At 33.5% G+C, this 21,768-nt stretch overlaps 1 protein-coding gene across 1 annotated transcript in view; it reads left to right on the plus strand.

Annotated features, from left to right (window-relative positions):
- The window catches only part of Cadm2 (cell adhesion molecule 2), a gene marked incomplete at its 5' end in the record, with an annotated part of 227,892 nt that overhangs the window by 116,314 nt on the left and 89,810 nt on the right, over nt 1–21,768 (plus strand). The window contains one exon of the mRNA XM_059277714.1: nt 6,447–6,537. Within this exon, the coding sequence (XP_059133697.1) occupies nt 6,447–6,537 (91 nt within the window). The remainder of the gene's footprint in view (nt 1–6,446; nt 6,538–21,768) is intronic.

Genomic DNA, 21,768 nt, shown 5'->3' on the forward strand with positions numbered 1-21,768 from the left:
TTAATAGTCCATGTCTTAAGGGAGAGACACTTTCCATCCATGAAAGATAATTTCATTTTAAATTTATTTTAAGTTTTATTTTGCAATTAACTTACTACCTACTGGGTTCCTATAAGGACTTAGAAATCTAAGTGTATACGCTTAGTTTTGGTTAACATGTATACTACCAATAACCCTAGACCCTTTCCGTAGCCCTGATCTGTCCTTTGACCATTCAGTATTTTCTCTTTCTTTTTACATGTGTTGTACTATCACTTCACTTTCCTTTTTAATTGGGATTGTGAGATGTTAGACTCCCTAGGGCTATCTCTCCCCCTTGTCCTCCGATTTCCTCTGTGCTTGATTTTGCATCTCTGCCATCTCTATTATTCTTCACTATCTTCAACTTACGAGCAACCGGGAAAAGATTCTGTATCCTCAAACTATATCATACAAGCTAAAACAATATGTAAGCACACAACTGCAAAGATGGTGTTCCTGTTCATAGACATCTTTAAACCTCCGCAAAAACACATCCAAAATCTGAACAGACCAGGATCAGATGAAAGTAATGATTGATGGCAGTCTTGCTCAAGTACTCTCATGAGGATAACGTGTTCTATTTATCCTCATGTAGTCGTCACCAACCAGCTATTGCTGTGACTGCTCAGCAGTTGAGATGTGCATCTTTTAACTCGAAATTGCACTTAGAATGCAATTTTAACTGATTTACATTAAATTTAAGTAGACACATCTGCATTGTACAGCACTACTCTTGATGATGTCATCATACTTTCCTCTTCTAATTTTGTTATTAGTTCTTTTAATAATGGCAGGATACATAATTGATGAGTTAATGGTGTAGTAATTCCTAGGATGCTGATGTAGTCACACTTTATGTAACAGACAAAGCATAGCAAAAGCATAATTTTGTAATGCATAATAGATTTTTTAAAGGGTTTAATGTTTTTATAGTGTAAGTGCAAGATAGTACAGCTTAAACCTATTTTTAAAATTAAATTGTGCTTTGTTGTTTGGCAAGACCTTCTAGGAAAAAAAGAATACAAATCATAAAATATTGTTCTTTATAAACAGTATTTTGACTAATGTTCTTAAAATCATGGGCTGCAGAGTTTATAATTATAAAAAAGATGAATTATAAGGAATAAAACATTGACGGTCTCCTTGTCCTCTACTCCTACTGGTTCTTTTGTTTCTCCTTCAGATCTTCCTCTTGAATCAGCTTTGCTACTAATGTTCTTAGTCCACTCAGTTTTGCCCAATTACAAGCTTAACATTCTGAATTTTGGTTCTGGGCCTAATATTCATTTAAAAATGTAAGATCATTTCTTACTGTATCTTGAAAAATATTCCATTTCCCCAGTCTGGATACTTAGCATTCTAGAATGCTATTCTATAGTATTCTTTTTTCAGAAAATCTTCCATCAACGATTTCCAATTGCCTCAATCATATCATCAAGTCTAAATTTTTTTCTTTTTATACAGTGGCTCATAACTTCTTGACCACTTCCAGAGGTTCCAGTCCCCGCTTCTGTCTGAAAGACTCATGTACCACACACATGTGCTGCACACACATATATACAGGTGAAACAGGCATTCACATTAAATAAAAGTAAATAAACCTTTTCATTATAGTCTCAGGGGAAGCTCTCTTGTAATAAGAGAAAAAGTGACAATAGTTTAAAAGGCTATTTTCATCTTTCAAAAACAATGACGTGAAAGCCATCAGTGAGAAAGTAAAAAAGTAAGAGACACAGAACACTTGTGCACATCATTCATCAACATCAACAGATATGCTTTAGAACATGCAAGTAACAGCATGCCAAGGCCCACTTTAAATTGCATTTCTTTTAACTCAAGGAGCGTGATAACCAGTTAATTCCATAGAACAGAAAATGACCCCAAACAAAAGACAAAGCATGGTCACAAATGTCAATCCCTACTATATTCTACCTGACGACAAGAAATACCAATTTATCAAAGTGTTTGTTTTGAGATCAAGTGAGGTAGACAATGAGTTGGTAGTGGAATCTGGTGACTCATTCCTTCCAAGCCTTTGTGTCATAACAACACACAACAGGAACAATAGAACTTTCCTTGCATGCTTCTGTGGTTGTTAACTCTAGAGTTTAGAGTGAGTGCTCTCCACTGAAATGCAAATCCAGCCTTTTTTGCATGCTTTGAAAAAAATCCAGAAATCCATTGTATATGAAACATTTGCATCAAGGAGAATTATGTAGCAAGTATTTCATCAATATTTGTTATTGGGACGGGTGGTGGTGGCGCACCCCTTTAATCCCAGCACTCGGGAGGCAGAGCCAGGCAGATCTCTGTGAGTTTGAGGCCGGCCTGGGCTACCAAGTGAGTTCCAGGAAAGGCGCAAAGCTACACAGAGAAACCCTGTCTCGAAAAACAAAAAACGAAAAAAAAAAAATATATTTGTTATTGTTGGAAGGTAGTTTTAATAAGAAAGTCTGATTTTATAACAAAGGAGTATTTCCAAATATTAAGTGAAAAAAAAAGCATTAAAAAATCTTGTTAATTAACAAAGAAGACATTTAATTGAGGTCCAGGAGTTACATTTACCTGATAATAAACATGTATACATAAGAAAGAAATAATTTCTGATATCATAAGAATGGTTTCTGAAAACCATTCTAAGCATCCTGCAGCATCATTTCTGAAAGCTAGGACTAAAATTAAAAATTAAAAATAGGACATTACAATGCATGATGATATCATGTTGCACTGTTATAATTACCTTAAAATGACTGAAAAAAATGATAATATTGTGCCCAGTAAACTTTAGGAACTATGCAAATGTTTATTATCCAAGTAAATAATTTGCAAATAGTCAGAGGAAATATTTTTGTCAACAAATAACATTATCAAAAATGTTATTTTAACCAAAGGCTTGAAGACCATAGACAACCCTTAACAATGCAAATTACTCCATCTCTAAATATAGATTATCTTTGTTCATTCAGTATACTATATGGAGTGGATTTGGTGGTTTGGCAAATATCCTTAACAGGAAAATAATATTGGTAAAATCAAGTTCTTATTTTTTTAACTACAGAAGGAATAAGATAGGATATCACGGGTAAAACATTTTATTCAAAGGGTTCACTTGTTAACCTGCAAAACTCAGTAATGGACAATTGTTGTTGAACTACTGACATTAAGTATTTCAAGGATTGTGCTTTGAGGTTGACAATTATGTGATTTCACAGTAGTTTCATAACTGCTATTCTGTAAAATCTTTGTTACAAATACAGAAAATCTATTCCACTAGATCAATGTTTCACTTTGATTTTTATCCCTAGATGAAATAAACAGAAAGTATCCTGACATCATAAGTTAATGCAACTTTAAATTTTTTCATTTTAAACTGAATGACCTTTTTATTATTCTATTTGAATACTGCAATTATATACTTCATGAATGAACACCAGAATTTTTCAAATAAAAATAAAGGAAATAATATATAAGGGGAAAAGGTTTCCCCTATATTCACACACTTTAAGTTATATCCAAAGAAATATTGCTTTTTTAAGAAATGTATTGTATTTCGAATAGGACAGAAGTCTCAGGAAAATGGTACCCCTCTCTACCTTTCCATGTGGTCCCAGAAACAACGCTCAACAAAACTTTTGAATGAGTTGTCAGATATCCTACAAATATGTTGTGCTTTACCCATTGTTTTGTGTGGTTCCGAGGATGATCTATGAATTCTGTACTTTTAGTTTGAGTGAGTGTGTTTCTGTAAGTGCATAACAAACAAAAATAAAAGACCAGTCGCACATAGCAGAAAGAAAAAAGTAGTAGATAGAGAAGCATTATTGTTTAAATAGTCGACAACATCCAATATAGACTACTGCAGTAGTGAGATTCAGAGACTAAACATAAAAGTAATGTCAGCAAACCTGGGTTTTATAATCATCCTTGAAACACCGACTGGGAAAGTTGAGGCAATCAGCAGAAGTTCCCAATTCAGTGTATGATTCTGAGCCACCTGGAAAATCGAAATTAGTTATATATAAATGTAAAAGGAGATTTAATTTAGAGAATTGTTCCTGAAGTTGTTGAACTTGATAAGTGCAAGAATACAGAATGAGCCAGCAATGTACAGACTAGAGAATCGCCGACTTATTAGTTAGTCCTTATCCAGGATGTAATGGTCAGAGAACTAATATTTCTCATTTCCTCTACTTCCAAATCTGTAGCCCTAGGATTTATAAAAACCTGTTTCCATTCTAGTACTGAGATAGTTGTAGCATATTATAGTCAAATATCTAAAATATTTTTCCACTTCAGGACAGCCATTAAGCAAACAGAGGGGCTGGGGGAATATGTCCAGGTACAAAACAGCACTCTCCAGTCACGTAACTTCTTTCCAATATGTCTGTGCCTTTTAAAGTTTCTGCCACTTCCCAATGGTACCACAGGTTTTGGGGCAAGCTTTAAATAGGTGACCTTTGGAGGCAATCTAGATTCAAATTTAAGGAAATTCTGAGGCTCTTCCAGTGCTTAGGATTCTTCAACTCTTTGGAATTCACCCAAATAAGGCCTATCCACATTTTGGAATTCAGTTGGCTTTATTCAGTCTTCCAATGGTAATTTTAATCTAATACTAAATCGTTATCACAGAAATTTCCAGAATATTACTAGACCAAATTACTGGACACCTTAGGGTACACTCGAACTGAAACACAAATTACTGTCACAGACAGACAAATTAAATGTGTTTCCCAGATTTATACTTTTCTGTAGATTGCCCTGCATCCTTTCCACTAGAAATGAATGCATCTTTTATAAAGATGGTTCTGTAGGTATAGGCTGAAGAACAAAAGATGATAAGCCTCAATTTGACTAGAATAATCCTGGGTTACACTTATGATCCTACATAATTATCAGCATTTCCCTGCTTGTTCACTAAATTACATTATAACCTCAGTCAATCTATTATTTGATAAATGTCTTCTTGGTAAAGAATAATAATCAATTATACTTAAATTTCTTACATAATTTAAGAAATATAATATATTTTTCATATTTTTTGAATTAATGGCTCTTCCAGAGTAATTTTATAGTATTATAATTTACCATGATGCAAATGGGAATTATATTTACAATTGGAATAGTATTTTTACTATATATATTTTGTGTGTGATGACAGAACTGAATTCAGGGCCTTGTATGTGCTAGGAAATTATTCCAATACATTCCAATACATTCCCAACCCTGAAATAATTCTATGTCTCAGGCTGGACTTGAACCAGCACTACTCTTCTTATGTAGTGAGATTATAAATATCTAGCTTCCCCTAATCCTGTCTTATAATTTTGGTTTTATTATATATGCATTGTCTTGTTTACAGGTTTGAGAAAGAATATATTTGAAACATAAACAATTTCAACATATAAGATCATCTACATAATTATAGTTTGTTGCTTTATATTAGAGAAATTTCAATACTATGTCTTTAAGGAAGATAACTAACTTAAATATTTCAGAATTGATTAATGCTGCCTGAGCTGCTTTCTAAACCAGTCTTGTAATATAATGTCCGATGGGTTGGTTCCCATTCTTCCATTAAGCCTAAGGGGAGGGGGAGCATGACAGTCTGAGAGGTTAGAGCTATTGTGTTTATTGCACAGTATAGAGATAAGAGGGAAAGAACTAGGTCACTTAGTTCCATACAGAATATAAAGAAGTCATTGTGCTTATATTGCCCCTCTACTCTAAATGTTATTTTCCATTTCCTCTATGAAATCTGTACTTTCCTGTTGATTAAAGGTTATCACGTGTCATGTGATTTATAAACCTAGCTGTCCTAGAGTTTTCTTGAATCTATTTCCATATGGGTTGATTTTATTAAACAGAAACAATTACTATTTTTAAACAACTTTATCACTGCATATGAAACCAAATATAAATAGCTATTTGATGGGCTTTGTCCACTGTATTTTTAAGAAAGCAGCATGTGCTCAGAACTGCAGGACTGCCTCTTCAAAAGGATTCTGCATAATGCTTCTGAGACTGTAGTTTATCTTGAGTTCATTGGGAGTTCCTTATTGTGAGTCCCTGGTAGTCCTGTGACAATGAAAGTGTTGTTATTCAAATGCACATGAATGCATTCAGTCCACAATAATAGTATTCATAGCAATCTATAAATAGTTGAAGAAACAATTGTGTGAAATGCTTGATATTCATCTGAACCACTTTTTTTGCAATGTCACATTTAAATTCAGATTTCAGAGGTACTCCTAAGATATTCAGATATTTTTGTTAAAATGCAATGATGGGAAAGTTGCAGTCTCATACACACACACACACACACTCACACATACACACTTACAAGAGATGCTAAGCATGGGTGATACATTTATAAAATGTATCCTTATTTGTCATTAATGTTCTTTCTATTCTTTGTTTTTTTCTAGATACACCATCTGTTAAGATTATACCATCCACTCCTTTTCCACAGGAAGGACAGGCATTAACTTTGACTTGTGAATCTAAAGGAAAACCACTGTAAGTGTTTTAGTGAATGGTAAACTTTTCATTCTTTCTTATATCAGTGTTTAATCAGTGTAAACGTAGAACACCTAAGGTTTAACCTTTTCTTGTCAAACAATAGAACAAGCTCTTTTGTTTTTAATTTTTTCTCTTTCATATTTCTCTAAAATTAATGTGTATATATTTAGAATACAAATACAAAGTACATGATCAAATGACCTGATGATGGGCAAAATGTTGTCTGAAATGCTTAGATATAAATGCAAATTTGTTCAAATGGCATACAATAGTCTGTCGGATATCAGGCACCACACCATCCCTCCCTTCCAGTGGTAAAATTTAGAGGAATAATAGATGGATTTTGAAGGTTATGGGATTGTTATTTTAAGAAATATACATCATTTCCTTTAGGTATGATTCAGCAAGTAAATCTCAATGAAGCTCTGGGATTCAGTTATGTAGAAATAAGCTTGAATGTGTGATATCCATGCTTGCACTAATGACGACTCCAAAGTACAATTATCTTTTAAGTTTACGGAACAACACAAAGTCTTGAGAAGTTTAACAAATGGAAAACTTCATCTTCCTCAGAAGATCCTGACTAATTGTTCCTCAAGGATACTGATGAATAGCATCATGCAAACAGAAAAAGGAAATAACATTTCTTTATGTTAAAGGAAAGAAAATTTAATCTCAGAAATATGAACCAATTTTTTTTTTCTTATTCACAATGGTTTAAGATTGGTGAGGCAAGATTTACTCACACTTCAGTCTTGTCCAAAGCCTAGAGTCTTTCACCTACTCTGTTAATTCAGCTGCGTAATCTAAATTCCTGCTTCTGTTACCCGGATTTACTGTGTAAATTCAAGAATGAGACTCATGATGATTTCCGAATTGGAGTTGAAGGTCTAGTTTTTCAGAAAGAGGAATAACCCATACTCTGGATAAAGTGACAATTGCCACCCTAGTCAGGCTTGCTTGTCTATTTAAACGTTTTCTAATACTTGCCAAAATCCTACTTAAATGACATTTGCAGCAAGAATTTATGCCTGTATATTTTCATAAATATCCCAACTCATGTAGTATCTTTGAATATTAATTCATAGATCAATAATGGCTTAAAACAGTCATATTTTGCACTTATCCTTATTGGTCCAATGTTATAATGAATAAAATATTATCAATTTACAAATAACATGTTTTGATTTATCCTCCTGTACTATAGTCCTATCACCAGTGTTGCTTACTTGTTTTGTTTTATAGGCTCCCAGAACACTAGCAGTACAATTAGACAAGTCCTTTGATTCCTTCTTTGGTTCAGGATGTTTCTTTAATTCTTCTTCCCAGTCTTCTCCAAATCCACCCACTCCTTCCCATTTTCAAAGTAACGTTTCCAATAGATGAAAGTATTAGCTTCTTTAAAGAGAATTGAACTTGTAGATCTCTGCAGTTCGTACTGCATCCCCAACAGTGTCAGATGAGGCAAACAGCACACAAAACAAGGGAAGACTGAAAAGATACCATTTGATTGTTCCCAGAAGGAATCCTCATGTTCATGAAGAGAATGGTCTTACTAGAGCACAGAGAACAGACAGCAAATTGAAGAGGATTCATCAGAAAGTTCATCACTGGAGAAAGAAGAGAATCACTAATGGGAAGATCAGTCACTTCAGAAGATGAAGCATAAAAAGCAGAAAAGACACAATATAAACATTTTGAGACAATCTCAAAACAAGGAATAAATTAATGCATAATAAGGAGAGTGCTCAAATTTTAAGACAGATTTAAAAGACTGGTAGCTTAAATAAGGAGTATGGGATCACAGGTACCCAGTGGGCAGTCTGAAATTGTGTCATTTATTCCAGTAATCACCACCAAAGTTCCGCTCCATTACTTTGCAGCTATTACACCTGATTCCCCACTTCGTTATTTTGGCATCACTGGGAGACAACATATTGGCATAGCATTCAATTGTTTCCCAAGACAGTTAATTTCTATTACCTTTCCTTTTTACCTAATTCACTTTTAGTGAGGAAGTGGGGATCAGAAACCTATAACAGATAATAAATACATTTTCATCTCATCATAGGTGACCTGAACAACATGCTTAAATCATGTCCAAATCTTTGTTGTTCCTATAAAATGCACGTTTGACCAACATACGATATCTTAAAGAAAGAGCAATTCATCATCATTAGGTGCATTGTTTCTGTTAAAATCACACCACTATGTTTAGTATAAACCATGAAAGCATGGTGTAGCTCAAGTTGTAGTGAGGCTCATGTTTGTATCCTGCCCTCCAGAATGCTAATGTTGTTTTCCTTGTTCTAAATGTGAGGGCCCCAGTGACTGTTTATGAACAATCATGCCTTATTTGCCTGCTTTGGACAGGAGCCTTTTGCCATTTTCCTGTAGAACAGCTGCATAACTTGGGCCAGTACCAAATTGTTCCACTTGACATTACTATAGAAGCATTCTATTCTTTCCTTAAAAGAGAGATTACTGTACATGTCTATTGTTTTAATTTTTGTCTAAAGTGAGGACCAAGTTAATGCCAGCCAGTTTTCTTTCAAGTCCCCAGAGTTTCTGCAACCTTCTTCTGTCTTTGGCTGAATTCCCAGACAGCTTTTAGGCAACACATTCTCCATTTATAAAAGTGGAAGAAGAAAATACCCTTTATATTACATTAAAGTCATGACCTTAGAAGATGCAGGGTTGCCCCTACATGCTGTGACAAGTGAATCAGCATTCATTTTAACCCAGTGTTTAGCACATTCTGAATTTAATTTAAAAAAAAAAGCAATGATACATTTTCTAGTGAAATAAATGTGCATTTGGCATTCTATAAGAAGAAAATAATTCCAGGATCTGATGAATTTTCCTGTATATACAGCACAATGCTTGTATTGTAGTTACTATTTTACCTTCCAGTAATTATAATCTTTCTTTTGATCTTGGCAGAAATATAGCATGCATAATTGCACAGAGATGAACATTCTATTCTGTTTAAAAAGATAGACTTTAATCTTTAGAAAAACAGATCACATGCCACCAAGCAACTAGTGAGGTGTTGGAAAGGAACAATTATATACAGATGTTTGAGATGATCAAAAATTAAGGAAGAAATATGATGTGTACATACAAATGCATATCCTCATGGACAGAATAGAATTGTTTCTTCAAAAGACATAAAAGTTAAGGCAAAACAGCTTTATAACAGTCAGTTTCTTCAGCCTAACATAACATGCAGGCTCTTCTTACAAAGCACAAATTACAGGTCATTTGCCAATTGTTACACAATCCAATTAGTGAAACTAAATTTCAAAACAAACCAGGAGTTAATGAAGGCAAGTTATCATCCAGAGTGAATTATCGTTCATGAAAATAGGGAAGATATAATATTAATATAACAGTATGAGTCTATTATTCTAGCAATTTCAAATCATTCCATCTAATGCATGAGATCTTATTAGCCAACATTTATATTTCTCCTGCTAATACTTCTAACTAACCACAATACCATTATTAGTGTTCAAGTCAGATGTCTGTGGTACAGTGCTCTGGGGCATAGTCTTTGTGGTGGCATAGAAGTAGAGCTGAGGATTGGACCTGAAATTTATTATCTATTTATTGCCACGGCATTAGTTGTCTTGAATCAGATTCTTAGCCACTTGGATTAGTTTGTTTTTGTAAGTTAATAAACGTTGATTTTAGAAAAATTTTAGATTCACAGATAAATTGAGCAGAAAATATAGAAAATTCCGATAAGCCATTTCTCTGCGACAGGACATGAGAGATGCAACATTATCCGTGGTTCACATCATTGTTTAATTAAGTCATGTTGGCCAAACCATGTGGCAATATAGTCTATCATTCTACACAAGGTTCCTTCTTACTTGAGTATTTTTTAATCTCCAAAATTATATAATGTGTAACTAATGAACAAATTATGTAAGGATTGGAGATAATATATATGTAAAGACTCCCACCAAGTAATGTCTTAATAAATGACCATGAGGACTATAAAGTGTCATTTGTAAAGGGATTAAGTACAAAGTATCTCACCAAGATTTTTACTCAAAAGTCTTAAACATATTTAGTATTGAATTGTTAATGAGCTGCCATAGTAAGTCCAGAAAATGAGTTATGATCATAGATTCTTTCCGAGTATCTCAAATGCAAGATTTTGACCAGAATAAACATACTCTAGGGCAATGGTTCATGAATTTTAAAAAGCATCCAGGAGACAAATCAATATAGAAACAAATGAATTGATACTAAAGTCACATAAAAATTGTTAGGGTACCCATTATTATTAGGGTTTGAATAATAATGATAATAATAATAATAATATTATTATTCATATACAGAGAATGCAGAGGCAAGAGGCTCTTTTAAGGTAAAACGTAACACAATGAGAAATTGGTGACTGGCAAATTGAAATCTATGGAAATGGCTCCTTCACAAATACCTGAGCAGTTATGTAGAAAATATTTTAAAAAACTTGAAAGAACTATGAAGAGAAAAGAACTAATCCTGGTTCCACACGTGTGAAAGAGGCTGCTTCTCTAGGCACTGTTACCAGGGTGGAATGAATAGTTGTCAGTTAACAACTTTGCACAGCAAACAAATGAAAAAATAAATTCAAATGGTTTTATACAACCCAAACTTTCATGATGGCATGTCCAGTAGGTCCAAACATGTTGTTAAAAATCCAAGGTCTGTGAAATATAAATGGTTGTTTTGTTAGTACTTTCCAAGTTTTCTAACTTGATTTTTAATTCATTAATTTAAAAATATTTGTGTTATATGTATTGTGTGGATATGTGAACATGACTACTGGTGCCTATGGCGTCCAGTGGCTTTGGATCTCCTTGGAACTGGAGTTATAGGTAGCTGTGAGCTGCTGGATGTAGATGCTGGGAATTGGACCCAGTTCTCTGCAGCAGCATTACATGCTCTTAACTGCTAAGGCATCTCTCCAGCAACTTTCTTATGCTTAGTTGACACAGTTAAATCATGCAACTACCTTGTAGTAAAGGTTTTTGAACTCTATAGTTCCTATTTTGTAGATTAAAAGTGTTTGTCTTGTAGAGATTATATGACAAGATCTAGTTAATGGTAGAACTGTGATTGCAATCTATAGCAACAACACTGAGGGATGTATTGTCTTCTTCACTCTATGTTCTCAGTTCTTTTGCAGAAAATTCTTCTAAAACTTTAGGAACTTGACAAGAGGTAGAGAGAATTGAAAAACTATCAGCCCAAGTATTCAAGTAGTTATAAAACAGTAATGTAAACTCAATCCTGTCAGATATCTGATATCTAAGATATATAAATATAGATAGATGATAGATAGTAATATATAGATATATCGATATAGAGATTATAGATGTATAGATATATAGATATATATGGAGTGTGTATATAGATCTAACTGCTATTACCAATACAATATAAAACAATGGAATGCCAGAGAGCCTAGAGAAAATAAGCAGGAAGTTTAAAAAAAGCATTAATCATCCTATATTTTTTATTAAATATTTTTGTATATCTCTGAAGTAAATGGAACATACAATATAAAATAGGTGTATCTATCATATAGAAATTCCTGTAGAAAAATTTTTGATTAATAAAAGTTACATGATGCTTAGATATTTACCTGTGATTTGGAATCTAGAGTATTATGAAATTATCATAATTAATTAACTCAAATTTAAAAGCCAGTACAGCCATTTTATTCCTAAGGTGCTTTCAAAGGTATAATACTAGGAAATTAGTTCCAAATTTCCATAATAAAGATATAGCCACATTCTGTCCTTCCTTTGCTGAAGCCCATATGGTCCTTTGCTCCCATCTCATGGCTTTAAAATTTAATCACACATTCACTCTCTGGAAGCACACAAGTGGTTATCTTGGAAATGAAACTGAATATTTTGGTTTTGTTTGTGAAACATGAAGCTGACTCTCAGTAATCTCCACGGCTGTTATTTAGGGTGGGCATCTGTGGTGTGCTGGGCACTCAATCATTTTCAATTAAATGTTCCAGTGTCTTGTGAAAGTCCCATCAGAGCCTGCAGAACCGTGGCTATATATCCACAGAGAATATGCACTTCTTGAACACTTTCCAGAAAGGCAGTTTTCTTGCAAGAAAGCCAATTATTTTGAGAGATTATGTAAATGCTTAGCTGGAAATCCAGTGCAGAGTGTCTCAATATTTAAGACACTGGAAAAAGCACCTTCATATTCATGGGTGAGACTTTTAGGAAATGTACCTTTGGCTCATATATTTAAAATAGCATGTGTGAATATGTAGTTTACACAATTTTTAATTTTTAACCTTAACACTGTAGAAATTTCATATGCAATTATGTAGTAACAGAATCATCCATGTGATAATTTTAGGAAGATTTCAGAAACAAAAACCACTCAACCCTACTTTTATTAGTACATTAAAGAAAACAGGAATCATTACAATTATTCACTAGAGGATGTGCTCATTTGTTCTTTAAACTTTTCTACTTGAGAATTGTTTTATCTCTCAGCCTTTTTTTTCTAGAACATACATTTGGAGCCAATATCCCTTTAGGGCTCACCAGTATAATTTACAAAGGAGTTTATGATTCACTGTTAAATATTTTAGCTATCACATCTCCATAAATATATAGAAGTAACAAACTATGTAAGCATAATTAATTCAAAGACTTTATAGACATTATGTAGCCAGAAGTTTTCCTGTGTCCCACAGCTGCTTGGTCCCAAATAAACACTTAAAGGCTTTTTATTAATTACAAACTCTTTGGTCTCTGGCTCAGGCTTATTGCTAGCTAGCTATTACATCTTAAATTAACCAGTTTCTATTAAGGTACATTTTGCCACATGGCTGTGGCATTACTGGTCTGATGGCAACTTGTTCCTTGGGCAGCTGGATGGCGTCTGCCCCTGACTCTACCCTTCTTCTCCCTGTCCCTCTGCTTGGGTTTCCCACTTGGCTCTTATCTATCCTTACCATAGGCCGCAGCAGCTTTATTTATTAAACAATCAGAAAAACATATATTCACAGCATACAGAAAGACCATCCACAGCGAGGTTAAGTATTTTAGCCAATGTTGGAAAATAATTTTGTATCCTAGAAAAGAAACTATATTTAATGAAAATATGTAAAACAAAATTTCTGGCATGAATCTTGGTTTTAACATGTATATACCACACACAACCTTAATTTAAAAAGACAGGCATGTTTAAAGTCAAGAAACCAATTGAACAACCAATAATGTTCCAAGTGTCAGAAATATGAACATTTACAAATGGTCCCAATATAATAGGCAGAATCACTCTGTGATTGATGAGGGCTTAGACATGCAACTCTTCCAAATTTGGAGTACCAGAGATATCTGAGATGCATGTAGGACAACAGAAAGAGAAGAGGAAAATACAATTTTTTTTTTTTTAAAGACAGGACAGTAGAGCACCAATGATCTTGACTCGTGGTCAGCAGAATACATCACCACTGCAAAGTGCAAGCAAGGCCTGAACAGTGGCATGATCTCACAGGAGGCAGAGGGAAAGAACATGCGCTGGTTTTCAGTGAAGAGAAAGAGGTTCATACAGGGACAGTGCCATATGTTTGAAACGCTTTCCAAATTGCCTTTTGAGCGTCTTGATTCCATGATCAAATCACTTTACATGATCCTTGGTAAAACCAAAACCAGAAAATAATAGAAAAGGAAAGAATTTGTAAATATGGTAAGGTGAGGAGGATATGTACTGAGACTGTAAGGGCATAGGTAGAAGTACTTTTTCTTGAAGAAATGTTACAGTATTTTTAAATGTAAAACATAACTTAAATAATTTGATGACGGGTGCATTAAACGTGATATCTACAACCAATCACAGTGTTTGGCCACTCTGGAAATGAACATGTTAGATTTTAGTCATTTTAATGCATCATAAAAAAAAGGTTCCAACTCTTCAGCTCTAGCAAGAAAAAAGAAAAAAAAGAGTGCCACTAAGGATGTTCTGTTTAATAATGTAGAAAAAGTATAATCCTTTGAGAAGAATTTCATTGAAATGATTAAAATATACTTTCAAAGTTTAAGTTTCAGCATGAGTTATCTTCAGCCTTATAAAAACATTTCATTCTCAGCTACAGTACAAATGATTTATACCTCATTATTACTTCAAGACCATCTGTTTTCAAATTAGACAAGAAGCAAGCCATGAAGGAAAATAAGTTTGATAATAGGCAGTGATTAGCATGAAGGTAGAAAGACAAATTTAATTAGTTCTATTTTGCAGTAGAAGAAACAATGAACCCAACTCTTTTAGGGAAACAACCCTATCACTTCACCCTGTTAACTGAATGGCTTTTAAGCTAAGGGTCAATTCTGATGCTTGAAGTAACTTCTCTTGTATCAGTATGTCCTTACATTCTACACAGCTTGAGAAACTGGTACAGTCTGAGAAATTCAAATTTATAAATTTTGATTCATAAAGTAAAATTTGGAAATATTCCCAGAGGAAAAATTCAGGTGGCAATGATTTTTTTTAACAAGCTGAGAAAACTCCTTATTTAAAAATTATCTTTGTTAAACACATCATAGAGGTTTTATGCTTAATGTAAACACATAGATAATTACATTGTTGTATGAAAGGATAAATAACTACTCATAATTTGTTGAACTTTTAATTAGAAATTAACATTCTATGCTTATCAAAGAAAAGGAGTGCTAAATATAAATTAGGCCTGAGTAATTGTTTTTCCTTCATCAGAAACTTTCAAGAGATTAGTTTAGGCATTTTTCCCAAATTGAATGTTTTTAACTACAGCACAAAATTCTGTTTCTCCTTCAGGATCATAGACTCTTATCTTTTCTAGGGATAATCTTCTGTTTGTTGTGGCATCAATTGGTCAGAATTATAGAGTGTGAAATATGATTGCTTTATATCTCAGTACTTTAAAATAACCGTCAGTAAATACCACTTTGTCAGTGAAAAGTGGTCCAGGATTTCTGTCATCTAAAATAATGTCATCATGATCAAGCCTTCTAAAGGGTACTTGCCTCTTGTATATAGGTTATTTCCCATTTCACTATAAGCCATTGAACTAGGAGGCAAGAAGAAATATCTTAGAAAATAAGACTCATGTAGCATATGATGAGATTGCTTAGAAAATAAGTCTGTATCTTATATACTACTTAAATTTTAAATATAATAATGATAAGTCTAATGTTGATTTTATTAGCCCAACTGAATATGAGTGTTAATGTAATGGGAGTCCTTTTTCCTGTTGCTATAACATTCAGTGTGTTTTGAGGGCTATTTCTATAAGAGAGTGAAGAAATTGGAATTAGAGTTTAAACTGAAAATTTAAGACTTAAATTTTGCACTTCAACCTGACTTCATTCATGACTGTTTTAAAATGTCTTTGGCTCTATTACATACACCAGTACTCATAGTGACTTTTAAGTAGGTGTTTTCATTGTCAAGCTTTTCAATAGAAATCTATCTATAGTGATGATATCAACTATATATAGAACAAATAGATTATCACTTTCATAAAATAGTAGTTCAGACATTAAAAAATTCAAATTACACTGTGGTTAGCAAGGACAGGAGAGGGATATAGTCTTATTCAAGCTAGCATGAATGAGTAAGTTTTATGCTATAAAGAAGAAGTAACTATGGAATTCAGGAGCACTGTTTGTACATTAAAATAGAAGATTGGCTCTCAAACCATTAGACCTTTGGGCCACACAACGAAACTTTTATTTTATTATTTCAATTTTGAGACATGGTCTCACTATCTAGCTTGTTCCTGCCTACTAATAACAATGTTAGGAATGCAATGAAAAATGCATATTTAGAAGCACTGTTATTTAAGTGTGTTCTTTACCTGTCTGGTTCTTTCAAAGCTGTATTTTCTGTTTTTCTTTTCATATACACTATAAATCGAAAATATGTGAATGGAGCTGTTGGACTTTGAAATGTTCTAAGTAGAAAAACACTTGAAATGCATATCATAATGGGAGTCAGACTGTTTTATTTCCTACTTTTAGAGACTTCTGTGCATTTTAAAGAGGATTTTGATGGAGTGGGACAATTTCATCATATGGGTAGTGGGCAAAGGAAAATGCTTTTGTGTGTGTGTAGTGCTTCCCAAGGGTTGGGAAGTAGAGACATAAGGAATTCTGGGCTTGCTAGATACCCAACCTAAGTAATTGGCAAACTCCGGGTTAGAGAGAGAATCTGTCTCAGATTAAATCATAAGGAAGAGCTGATGAGATGGCTCAGGGGGTTAAGATGCTGCCACTTATGTCCATGCAAATGTAGGGAACAAAAAAAAATCCTGCAGGAAGCTGTTTTCTAATGTTGACATGCTTGCCCTGGCACTCAACATACCCTACTTGTGCTGTGCACATCATGCACATATAACAGCAATACCACCACCATCATCAATAACATCAGCAACATGAATAACAGCAATAACAATAATAAAGTTTTTAAAAGTTGTCAAACTCCAGAGGACATCTGAAGTTGATCACAGGTTCTCACAAGCATTTTCAAACATGTGTATACATACTTGTAAATATATGCGCCTACACAAATAAATATACATAAACACACAATAAATAAAAAATGACAGATGGAAAACATTCTTTTACCATTAAATAACACAGCAGTTACATCCAAAAAAATGAAGTTTGATTTTTACTACAAATACACAGAGCAATATTTTTATAATAATTTACATATATGTAAACTATTACTTACAAATTGTATGAGAACATATCCTTTGTACATCAGTAACAAATGACTGTGTATGTTTTTCATTTAAGAAGTTCAGTGTGAGAAATAGTCTTGTAGTAATCGTGTTTTGTTTTTCCTGCTTCACAATATCTTTAACGTCCAACAAGCAAAAATAACAAAATGATGTTTTGAATCAGTTTCAGGACATAAGGGACACTTTTTCTTGAACTTTTTCTTAATTAGTTTTTAAATTTTGAAATATGAAGCAACCTCATCTTTTATTATTTCTCTTCTCTGTGTGTCCTGTCTCCCCCTTTCCTCTTCTCCCTTTTTCCTTTGTATCTTCAGTCAATTCAAATTTGGACATTAGCTTGAGAAGCAGTTTCATTCTATGCAGTGGGAAAATACGTGGGGAATAGTCTTCTCAGGATCCTTCTTTTCTGAACACAATAAAATTGAGTTTTTCCTACATTTAAAACTGATTTACAATTCATTTACTTTCATATTCCTTAGAGTTTCTCTAAAACTTGACAGCAGAAGCGATTTTCCCACAACTATACAAAATAATTTTGAGATCTAAAAGGCTTTGCTTAATACCAAAAGTGCAATCAAATGTTTATGAAAATCATGCTATCTTTTTCAATATCTCATGGAAATATTACAAATAATAAGGAGGAATTGTGTCTTAAACATCTCTTTGATGATTAAAACTTTAATCAAGTCTGTTGACTAACTGTGGGACTTCTAAACTGAAATGAAGCTAGCGGGCATTTCACATGGTCACATGATACACAAAGCAAATTATTGAAAGTTCTGCTTCATTATCAAGGAAACATTGCGTATAAATATTCATAAATTCCTTTCTTCTTTCTTTTGAGACAGAAATGATGCTTACTTGATTGTTATTACATTGGATGATTTTCACCTACAAAAAATGTTTAAATTTCATAATTATTTTAGTTTTTAATCTCAGTATATATGTGACTGTGATGGAAAAATTATTGAACCCAGGGAAGGATGTCAGTACATGGGAAGGGGCTCATCCTGGAGTGTTTCAACTTCTGGAAGTTCTTTTATTCCTGACCAACTAGAAAAACAGCAAAAGAAATCTTTTTGGACAACCTGAATCATGAGACTCACTATTGTGTAAATAAATTACTTCTTGATTCTTCTCCAAAAACGTATGTCTAAAACAGAGGCAAATGATTGTGAAGTCCAAGAAAAGTTTCCTGTCCACAATACATACAGAGTAGAGCAGGAATGACTTCACAAGAAGTTGAAAGGATTAGAAGAGTTACTTCTACCCAAATTTCACAGAACAAGTGGCCCAAAGACAGACTGAACTGAGTAGAAGTTAGCAATCCAAAGTAAATCCTAATCTGTGTTAACAAACTAAATAATTTGACAGTCAAGAATAATTATAACAATTCCTACTGACATTAATTTATAAATAATAATTTGTGAACAGCACTGGGAATCTCTACTCAGATTTGTACAGGTGAGATGCTGCAGCCATAGCCTCACCATGAAAATTGCCAAAATGTGGCCTGAACAAGGATGATATTAGTGGACCTGCCAAACTGGACAGTGGAAATCCCCCAAGGCATCATCCTAACACAAAAATTACAGGCAACTAAGAAAAGCTGGGAGTGGGAGAGATGGTCTTCCCCAGGGAAAAACACAGCAGTCAATTGTCCAATGTCAAACCATGAGCCATGAAAATCTATTTAATGGTAATGTTATACAGACTGAGCAGAATAGATTTAAGAATATATATGTTTATAGATACATATATATACATGCAATAATGATTAGTGGGAAAAAAGGCCATTAATTTGATGGAGAATTGGAAGGGTCATATAGAAGAGTTTGGAGAGAGGAAACTATGTTGTAGTTAAAGTTATAATCTTAAAAGAAATGCTTTTATAAAGAAAACTGTGAGCTAATTTTTTTAAATTTCTAGAAAATTATAATCTCTTGCACTAAGATCTTAAACTATGAAAAAGAATCCATGAAGATCTTTGATTTCTATTCTTATTTCCATGATTCACTGTTGAAGCAGAAACTGTTATAAAATGCCTTAGGTATACCCCCTTATAACATCATATTTATAAGTTTATAGATTTGATGGACAAAAATTAAAATGAAGCTTTAGGTCATACCGATAGTCTCAAACTTCTAATTGTCTTGTAACAGAAAGGGGGACATTCTGTAGTGACTATGTTAATGTTCATACTGCAGAGCGGTACCGTGATATCTCAGTTCTGCTGCTCCTCACTCTCCTGTTACTCCTGAAGTCTGCCTCCTACTCTTTTCTAACCTCATTGCATAAAATTTATGAGCTGGAACTTCTTTTAAAATGATCCTCTTTGGATGCCTGAACAGAGAGAAGAATGTTAGTCATCCGGAGCAAAAAAACACAATCATTTTTAGGTACCAACTAGAAAAAAGCCTAGGCGTCCTCTATACTAAGATGAAACAAAAACTGTATCAAGGCATACGAAACCACTCAGTATTAGGCCAAACATTTGAAAATTAGTCAGGAACAAGTATAGGCTATTTATAAGCTGTACATAAACTCTAAACTCCGTTTCATTAAAATTATATCTAATGATGTGAACACCTTTACAGCTTTGAAGACTTATCTCCAGAGTAGGTAGGATCCTGGATGCCTGAGAATTTAGTTTGGTGGAATACTTATTTCAATCACAGCCTCATCCTGTCACCACAACGTGCAAACTTTGCTTTATTTTATCTTTCTTTTCTTTGTTCTTTTGCCATTTTATTTTTCATTCATTTACTAGAAGGGAGATGTTTTGTTTAGGAGAAAAATTAAATACAGACGGAGCACTTAAATTTCATTACATTGTTTAGATTTCTATGTTTCTACACAATTTTAAAACATGTCTAAATTTAATTATGCGTTTATAGAACCATGTGCTTAAGAAATAATGAAAAATGTATTATCAATTAGAAGAACACTATCACAATTTACATTTGAGGTGTTAATTTTGGATGTATGGGCAAAATTATATCTCTGTATTTACTAATCTCATTTTATACATCAAGAAAGCATTGCCTTGTAATTATAAGTAGTTCTTTTGAGAACTACAAAAGGTGGTGTCTTCAGATAAAAATTATTCATGTTTTTTTATTAGTGGTTTTGTTTATAAAATAAAAAATGTATATGGCTTTGTGAAAAATGCAAAAACTCTACTATTTTAGTTCTGAAAAAAAGTATTAGTTTCATTTGATCTTTTTTTAAAACATTTTCAAGGATGCTAAGAACACAAATGATTTTATAGGGTATTCCAAAATTCAAATTATTAAATTCTAATAGCATGTAGCAAAAGTATGATATATGCAGCAAGTAGAGATTTATTAGCATTTGTTTTTGTTTTGGTTGAGATATTTATAAAATTTTCTATATCACTGGATGAGAAAAATAATGCTATCCAGTAATTTCATATTCTTAGTTTCTCTAATTTTTTTCATGTAAAGATATTCTCTCAGAAATATCATGAATACAATTCTGATAAAATTGCCTTCATTTCTTTGTTTCTTTTTCTGAAGAGATAGAGGGAAAACAAAGGGCTTACTGCTCTCTACTAACGCACTGCAATAATTCACCCTGATCACCAAAATATATGTGCCAGCCACTTTTTCTCTACCAGGAATATAAGGCCTTCCAGGGACATCAACAAAGAAACCTGTTATTCACTTCAATTCTGACTCCATGTAGCTGGAGATAGTGTCAAATCCCACAGTAGGAAGGTTCAATCCCAGAAAACTGCTACTATGTCTTAGAACAATTACACATAGCTGATTGTAAACCATCCTTCTGATCAACACACTATGAAGCAGAATTGCCATGACTCCCTCCCTGTCTTCAATTAATTTACTAGAATGCCTCAGAGAAACACTCAACTTCTCTCTGTTACAAAGGTTATTGCAAAGAGTACAGATGAAGAACTAAATAAAGAGATGATGCCTGCGAGAAAGTGTAGAAGAAAAAGACAAACTGGAGTCCTTCAATCTTGGAAAAAAAAACTTCCCTGTTTTCTTATTTATTTATGTAAATATTTATTATTTATTGTTAGTCCTACTATAATTTCATACATGTTTATAATGTATTTTATGTGTCCACTCTTATCTCTCTCTTATCTCTTATCTCTCTCTCATCTCTATTAACTCTCCTTTACTCCTACCAACCCTTTTTCTAGATTTATAATTTCTTTTTGTTTTGTTACCCATTTACCTTGATCAGTGCTTTGTGTGCAAGACAGGATTAGAACTATCCATTGCATCCTGGGAGTATCATCAGTTGGAATGCGATTAAAGGCAATGACTACTTTTCCCATGAATCTAACAGTAGCAAACAGTACAGCAGCAAGGGGTCAGGAACCCCAGAGCGTCTCTTTCGTTTTTCTCTGACCATTAGTGAGTCCATTCCTGTGTGATCCCATGCAGGTGTCTGCAGCTGCTGTGCTCCTGTGA

The sequence above is a fragment of the Peromyscus eremicus genome, chromosome 12 (genome assembly GCF_949786415.1).
Source record: "Peromyscus eremicus chromosome 12, PerEre_H2_v1, whole genome shotgun sequence".
Taxonomy (NCBI): domain Eukaryota; kingdom Metazoa; phylum Chordata; class Mammalia; order Rodentia; family Cricetidae; genus Peromyscus; species Peromyscus eremicus.